Below are 8,677 nucleotides of genomic sequence, written 5' to 3' on the forward strand. Positions count from 1 at the left end.
TCAAACCGTGATCCAAGCCCAAAGTTAGAAATAATGTCTGTTGGCTCGGGGTCCCGTAGAAGATCCTTCTTCACTAGGGTCAGGTGTGGCAGTTAATTACTGACGTCGATCAGCCACAGACCATGAACACATGCAAATGGGGCTTCCAATTATCTATCATGCGATCCCGCGACATACCTGTAAACTAGCAAAACCAGTAAATTTTTGGTGTGGATTATTTTTCTCCCTCTGTCTTATAGATGGCGCTCATCTAGCTGCGACTAGACAGATGTTTGGGGGGCCAAGAGTACGATAGCGGGCGGATCAGAAAGACTATCGCAGCATCGTCATGATCATCGTCACCTTACAGACAGGAGAGAAGGGACGGCCGACCGGCTCGAGGTTTGGACAGAAAAGAATCCGATGGAATGCCAAAAGTAACGACAGAAAGTAAAAGAGAAAGGGAGGGAAGGAAAGGAAGAGAATGAGAAAGGAGAATAACGGTTCTCCTCTTTGGGTCAACGAGGAAGCTGATGGGGTGAGTGAGTTAAGTTGAGTGAGTTGGGTAAGGTCAGTTAAACAATGGATCCAGTTAAACTGTTGGTAAGTAACGAAACAAGAAACATGGAACGAGAGCGGGTTCCCATCCCGGCGTTCCACCAATGCAGCCAGTAACCGTTCTAGAAAACCATACCAAGAAAGAAATTTTGATTATCAGGGTAAGAGTCCGTCGTATGTACGGCGTACGTATGTCCATGCATCTAGGCTCCAACTACGCTAACCCGATAGGTAGCCAGGCATCTAGCCGAATCGGCCGTAATTCTGTTCAGGACGAAGTATGGGGGAAAGAAAAAATGAAAAACAAACGAAAATTACCGGCATACCCGCTCGAAAGTGGGGTTTAGAGTACCTAGCAGTAGTACCTTGCCTATCTTAGCACTATGCAGGCTGCAACATGAATGGAGTAATTCGATTTACAGCTGGTCAACCAAAGCCTTTGGTAATTCCGCACTCAGTCACTCGTTACCTTGATTCATCGTTACGATCCAAAACGAAACAAAGTCTTCAATGAAAGAAGGATCTCCCTTTGTATACAATTCATAGAACTACATTCTATTGTATGATGCCGAGAGGATAATTTCCAATCCAAACTGAGAGCACAGTGGTTTTTGTCTGTTTGCAAGAGATTCATTGTCAACATGAATGTAATCTATTATTCCCGTAACTATCGGTCTAGTATGTGGGTACAAACGATCCAAGCAAATCCCCCAACTGCGAGGAGTGTATAACAGCAGTAGTGTTGTACCAGAGTGGCGCCACCTGTACTCCGTACTGAAGCTGGAAAATACTTCCAAAAGACAGACCATGGACAGCACCTAAAGATCTTGCGAGGAGAAAATGGAGAGAAACAAACCAATTATTATTCCCTGACCCTGGAGATCGATGAAAGGTACACCTGTGCGACTGTAAATTTAAGGTAGGATAGAAACTCTAATGGATCGGTGGTTGCACGTACTAAGATTCATGTACAAAGAACATCCTTGTCCTTGAATTTCGTCAATGCTGAATGGGAGACTTTTTTTCACCTTGGCCGCGTCATTTGTCTGACACGGCGGGACAAAGATACGTCACGTCACATACCACCACAATACCACGCACTCCTCTGCCTCATCTCACCTTGCTGGACTGTTTTTCTCCTGAAGGTCAGGGAACTGTCCAGAAAAATTCTTGATCGAAAACAAAAAAGCTCTTTTTGTGTTGAATTTTCCTATGTATCTTTCTTCCTTTTACTTGGGGATAATGGGATCTACCTGGTTCAGCCACTCTTGAATTGTGAACGATTCAGCGTTTGAGACACGGTCACGGATGCAGATCCTGCTGGTTTCATTGGCCTTCGCATCGCCCAGACAGTGACTTAACATTGCCGAAGTGCTGCTTCATTCCAAATATTACATACCATACTGACCCAATAGAAGCAAGTTGATATGGGAATTCTGGTGCTTTATGAAATCTCCCCGTACATACTGCAGTGTCTATTCTCTCATTTGGGATTCCCTGCATTGGGGTTACTTCTGAAGGGGGCGTACAGTAACCGTACAAATTTACACTTGTCGTTGATAGGAAGATATGTATAGACAATACAATAGTGACGGATCCTCTCTCGCACCCGCCACCGCACAGGGCAACTTGTGGTCTTCAAATGGATTCGGTCAAGTGGAGATGCGACTTCGAAGAAGTGGTCTAGAAGGGAGACCACGCGGAATCGCTTTGAATTGCTATGTATGATGTTGATTAATGTGTCATTGACCTTATTATTATGCTTACTCGAGGTTTTCCCTTGTCCTATCCGGTTTCTTTGCTGTTCTGGCCGTGCCTGGGCTGGACCAGTAGCCGACGATCCATGGAAGGGAGGCTGCGGCTTTAATACGCAGTTAACGTACATGATGGTGGGCCTTGTGCGGTTTCAGGTCGGCTATCCCGTCTGTAACCCAAGGTCAACCAACGGTGAGTTCCACGGACAATAAGGTGTGTAAAATCGCAAAGGACAAATCACACAAATACGCAGTACTTCTCGATTGAAATTTCCATGGATACTCCCATCTCGGGTCAGGCGCGGTACGCGTGCGCGAGATACACGGAGCCAGACAATCTCCCTCAGTCTTAAGTCTTAATACATCATCCTTACGTGGTCCAACAGCTGGTAGCAATCGACCATGGCCTGGAAATCAAGGCAAACTTGACAACCTATCAAATATCAAAACATGTGACACCAGCAATAAGTGCGAGGAATCGATCTGCGATCTCTCATCAATCATGTCCCTTGATCCACACACGCGCACACATTCTCTGAGTACGGTCAATCTTTTCTCTTCAGGATTCTCAACATCAGGACCGATCAAAGTGATTGCCGATGCTTATCTCAAGGGACCACTCTGCGAAAATCCGCATTGGAATCTTTTCTTGATTGAGCAGTTACCCTGACTCAGTAGTATCTGCCAGTGCTCATAAAAATATTTGCCGAAGAATGCGCTGTGGCATTTACATACGTGTTATTTCAAAAGCAAGAGAAATGATTGAAACTTTCCGACATGCCATTTTTTTTTCCCGGTCGCATTGAAACTCATCCCCGCTTGGATTAAGAGTCTAGACACATGGCCAGTCGAAAATCATGATGACTCCTGCCGTGGCTGCATACTTACCCTACATGAACATCGGGGCATGCTGGAGATATCTACGTATCGTTGGACTTGCCCTGTCCATCATGGATACCACAGTACGACTAAGATAGGAATCTGTCGCAGACCCCGACCAATAGCATCGGCCAAAGACAACCCAGCGAAAGGGATGACGACGCCCGCCCTCTGCGTGTCATATCTGCCCAGTATCCTTCGGACGGAGAAGGTCCTGTCGAAGTGATAAAGAAGTGAAACCCCGCCTTTCAGAAGTCCGCTCTTGCAAGTTGAAGTTTGTCACCTGCGAAACCTTCCTGGCAGGTGTCCCGCACGCATATCAGACCATCAACTAGCCCTCTCTCAGAAAGTGCAAGCGCGATATTCGCGATCTAATTAGAAAAGGTCGTCTACGATTCTGACTTTGGTCAACAGATGGCGATCAATAGTGGCGCAGTTTCCGCCGGATGGGCCAACTTTCTGGAATACGAGTCATATAGTTCACTGGAATGGAGGGGTTATCTGTATCTGGAAGCTGTCAACATCGCAGCCTTATCTCTGGCACGGGCGATACCATGCCGGCTCTGCCGGAGAATGCAGTGGCTGCTACTTTGATATGCTCGACATCTACAAACAGCCGGATGGGGATACTACAAGGGATTAGGATAACTATCTCTCCGTCGAAGCAGGCCATTGTATGAGTGGTCGCCATTCTTGTCGTAAATCACAGAAGAAAAAAATCTCTCACTAATCCCTGAACGGTAACGTCTCGTAATTTAAAATGAAAGGGAAACAGAAGGAAAAAAGAAAATACCAATAATGGTGTGGCTGAGGCAATGACCAGCAAAAGTGGGAAATCGATTAGTCAAATGCCGATCCCCTTACTGTTGCATCAAACATAACCTAAATCACTGCAATTGAACCCGCGACACCGGTAAACAAAGTGTAGAAAAGGCGAGGTAAACAAAAGGCCCCTCCAATGAAAGAACATGAAACAATACAAAAAAAAAATTCCAACAACCAATCCACCAACAACAAAAATGAAAACAAATCCATGATGCAAAGAAAGTGCACCAAAACAAACAATTTCACATTCCTCTAAGTCCAAGCCAGAACTCTGAACAGAGATCCGATCGCTTTCCCCCGATCTCAATCAACAAAAATAGCAGCAAGAAAAGAAAAGACAAGAAAAGAAAAACAAATAATTACTTATATTTAGGATCATCCCGTGTCCATGATCCATTATTGTGGGAACCTAATTTAACATTGTTTTTCATTTCGGTCCTTGGCTGTGGCGTTTCTGATCCCATACAGATACAGATACCAGTACAATTACCAGTACATATAGACTCCAGAGTAAGTACAGGTATGTATGTACGTCCATCCAAATCTCCCGCCCGCATCCTCCCGCCTATATTTGGTAACCCTCCTTACACCGGTCCCCCGAGCAATCAGTTCCATCCGTGATCTGGGCAGAAACAAACCTCAGGATCTAGAATCGACCTGCTGACCCAGACTGGATTGCCATAAGCCGGGTTCGAAACAAAGCAAAATACCCAGCTGCCCACGTTACAGTAACATACCATAACCACTCAACACGGGTAGCAAGCCAACCTGTCTAATAATATCAGCCCTGGCCCAGATATCCACTTAATATAGGGAAAATAGAGACGTGTCATATTGCAACCCGGGCATCGCCTACTCCAGTAAGTACATACCTACCGTATAAGATGGAGAACAAACAACCCGAGATGATATCCACAGCGTACCCAGTTTTTCAATATGGGATAGACAGCCAGCCCCCCCTTCCCTCGGTACTTGCCTCGGGCAACTCCTGTTTTTGGTCTCGTACCTGATCGTCGTGAGGACGGTGGCGATTCCCGGGGGTGATTTGCCAGCCTTACGGTGTTTCGCTCTGCGACGCAGTACATACTAATGGGAGCCTGAGGAATCAACTGGCATTGAGGCCAACGATAAAGGGAAGTGTATGAAGCAACAAAGGGGGTGGGACGTCACGTCCTAATTCGAATTCATAGATATGGAGAAATCGTAGAAATAGGAACTCCTCTATTGCACATCTACTGTTAAACGTCACCACTCAGCCGCAATCTGCCAGTTGCCCTGCTCCTGTTGTATCACGGTCCACAACATGGTCCATCAGGGGCTGGATGCGCGGTGCAGCTGTGGAATTTGCGTGCGGCTGTAGCTAGAAGTACAGCGAGGGTTGTGGGCATAAGATATAGTGCTCCTTATGTGGAAGGACTTTCTATGGATTGGTTCTATGGTCGCTGGATAGCTCGGTTCGTGGTGTTTGGGCCATGGAGGGATATACCGGAGTATATTTTTGGATATGCATCTCTGGTGTAAATGTAGATGTAGGTGCAAGATGTGGTAGGACGTATGTGTTTGCAGTGGCTTGCTTTCTGCTTTGGTTGGTTGGAGTGAATTAAAATATATCTTTCGACTGCAGAGAGCGGATGTATGTGTCAAGGATGTAAAATGCGGTGTAGCGATCATGTATGCATCGGTGAGAATGAAAATAAATGACACCTGAGAATTCAGATCGTATGGGTCATTCTAAATATATTATGTCATGCTATGATATCGAGTTTATCTGCATATCACATTAGGCCAGTGATATATATGGTGAACTATCCTCGAAGTCCACCAGTCCACTAGTGCTCTATATTGAACTGACCTCAAGCTCTGTGCAGTAATCGTCCCATTCTGCTCTCTGCAACTCGTAACTACAAGAGATAGCATGTTGATTGGATGGCGTTGGTACATATATCGAAATCAACAATTATTCTACGCATATCCAGCGCTAGCCATTGCCGCTGACAACCACATTTGAGAAATCCAAGACAAAACCACACGGCACCCAGGCCCAACTCCCACTTAATGACAGCGGCAACATTCCCTTTGAGTAAATCTCAGGCCTGTGGTTGAGGAGTCTAAGGTGGTTTACTATGAGGTTGTCATATATTTTTTTTCATAGAAAGGTGTCTTGATCACAGCGAAACAATGACGGTGAAAGGATTCGAAGGAGACGGAGAGAGTGGGTATATCTTAATGTGTCTCTCGATAGTGCGAGAAGTACTAGTCTTCCTATTTTCCAAAGCCTGTCAGGATGAATTACTAATTTTGATGGAGATATAGATCAAACTTGGAAGCAATCCTCAAATGTCCAGACCAGAAGCCACTCAACAGCAAATAACTTCACCACAACACTCCCTACAATATTTCCGACCAGTCTTGCTTCCTAATCCAATCCTCAACAGCAGGAACTTCGAAGCCAACCTCAAGCTATATTCAGTCAGCACCAGCTAATGCCCAGTCTTCTGAAACATAGAACATACCTGCTTTGGATGAACGACAGTAGGGTCATCACGACCCTCATAGCCAAACTCATTCCAGTATCCCCAATTCTCGATGAATTCCCTCTCCAAGATGTCCGGCACACCCTGGATAGATTGCCCTTCCGGCAGAGTAACCCACTCAGCAGGAACCCCAAGCACACGACTCCAGGTACGAACTACCTCCTCCGGCGTCACCCACTCCCGATAAGCAATCAGATTCTTCCCCGGTGGGCACGCAACAAGAGCCTTCACAGCTGGGCCAGTATCCTCTTCAGGAGCCGCAGTAGGAAGTTTAACGTCGCCCTTCAACCCGCCAACAAATTGATAGACTCCATTCTCAGCCTACACTAAAACCATTAGCAACGAAACCAGTGAATGCAATAGGCTCTCAACAACCCAACCTTCTTCGGCTTCAAGAACGGGCCAAGAAAATTCGACAAATACCACCCAACCTGAACAACACTAGTCTTCTCCCAGAGCTCTGGATACGTCTCCCTTCCATAATCGACTGCATGAGCCTTGGCATCGAAGTGCAACACCTGTGTATACTTACCCTTCGACCACTTCGACGCATCAGAAAGACTAGAGAAAACGAGCCTCTCCAGCGTGTCTATCTTAGCCGCAGCATCGAAAACGTTCTTTCCCTGCTGCAGCTCATACTCGTACGCCCGTCTGGTCTTCGACTGATCCTCAATCTCGCTATTCTGGGCAATTGTCGCGAATGCGTTCCAGAAATCAGTCACGCTGAAGATGGCCGTTGCTCCCTGGAACGCTGCTTCAAGAGAGGCGATGTCGTCTAGATCTGCCTGCAGGACTTCAACACCTTGTTCTTGGAGCGATTGGGCTTTCGCACTGGAAGTATTCCGGGTTAGACCGCGGATTCGCCAGGTAGGGTCTGCGAGGAAGCTCTTGATGACGGATCCGCCTTGGTTGCCGGTGGCACCGAGCACGACGAGGAGCTTGGTAGAGGGCATTTTTTTGAGGAATTTCGAGCTTAGAGGGGCTTCTGGAGCTACTGTCTTGTTGTATCTTTTGGAGGGGATCGAATTGCCCTTAAGTATCCTGTTTCGTTACGCTTTTGCGAATTTCTAAGCAACGGATTTAGTGTGCTTATGCCCGTCGAACGATGTCGAGCTCGGTTATATTATTAATTGTAGTTGACTGCGATAACTACAGGTTATGCATGTTTACTAATCGGATCTATACACATTGATCCCTATGAAAGTAAACGAATGATGTATGTCCGTCAAATCACGTTTTCATTTGGTTTGTGGTCATACTGATGGTCTACCAATGGGATCATAACGGCCCCATCTAGTGACCCAGATCAAGCTTCAAATATGGTATGTAGCTCTCGCTCTCTGCCCCGAAAACACTCATTCCAGTTCGCACCTGCAGTTGCCTTCCCCCAGTTACAACATCAAGGATCGGTACAGTGTTGCAACGTATCTTACCAAGACGCTATGATTCCTCCTGTATTGACAAAGCCTCCTCCATGTACACCTTTCAGACTAAGTATTAGTCAGGTGGATCTGAAGAAACTGGGGGCGAAAACAGATATCCCACCGTCTCAGAGAGATCGACGTCGTCTGCAGAACAAGGTGATACTCCAAGGGGAATGAATGCAGGATTAACATCTCGACCTGAAGTGAAGGTGCATCGATCAAGATATCCAGGTTGGGTAAAGAACGTCCGTGGGGGGACAATCAATCCTCGACCGCTAAGATTGCGTCAAATGACTATCCTCTTGCTCAGCCGGGTCTTTGGGTTCTGATTCGTCGTGAATTGAAAGCTGGGATGTGCTAGATTGCGCTGAATATTGATGTTAACGCTATGTGGTCTAGTAGTTCTTTGGGAATACGCCTGTGTTTTGTCATTAACTTCGGTAGTGGCAGGATTGGAAGGAAAAGATGGTAGGGAGTGAGTGATGGCCCGTTTCTCTGAGTTCCCTTCAAGTTTCAATGGCCAGGGTTGAGAGCTGGAGATCTATTGGAGTTGATGCCGTGGGCCAGGACCAGAAGTGCATGGTTCAGGGTTGCAAGGAAGGGGCCATTAGATCAGTCTCTCTCCGTCTCTAACGCTGCACTTCAAGGCATCTTGGCCGCTAAAGCAGTGTCCATTTCTGCGTATATACACAGAAGTATCAAAAAATAAAATAAAATAAACATA

The 8,677-nt window shown here is 46.3% G+C and overlaps 1 protein-coding gene across 1 annotated transcript; it reads right to left on the bottom strand.

Annotated features, from left to right (window-relative positions):
* Positions 1-6,383: 6,383 nt before the first annotated feature.
* ANOM_001275 (NmrA/HSCARG family protein) lies at positions 6,384-7,482 on the bottom strand (the record flags this gene model as incomplete). Its single annotated transcript, XM_015546532.1, has 3 exons — positions 6,384-6,455; positions 6,509-6,850; positions 6,910-7,482. 3 exons carry the CDS (start codon positions 7,480-7,482, stop codon positions 6,384-6,386), a joined length of 987 nt encoding a protein of 328 aa, XP_015411395.1.
* Positions 7,483-8,677: the final 1,195 nt, after the last annotated feature.

The sequence above is a fragment of the Aspergillus nomiae genome, assembly GCF_001204775.2.
Source record: "Aspergillus nomiae NRRL 13137 chromosome Unknown contig00013, whole genome shotgun sequence".
NCBI lineage: Eukaryota > Fungi > Ascomycota > Eurotiomycetes > Eurotiales > Aspergillaceae > Aspergillus > Aspergillus nomiae.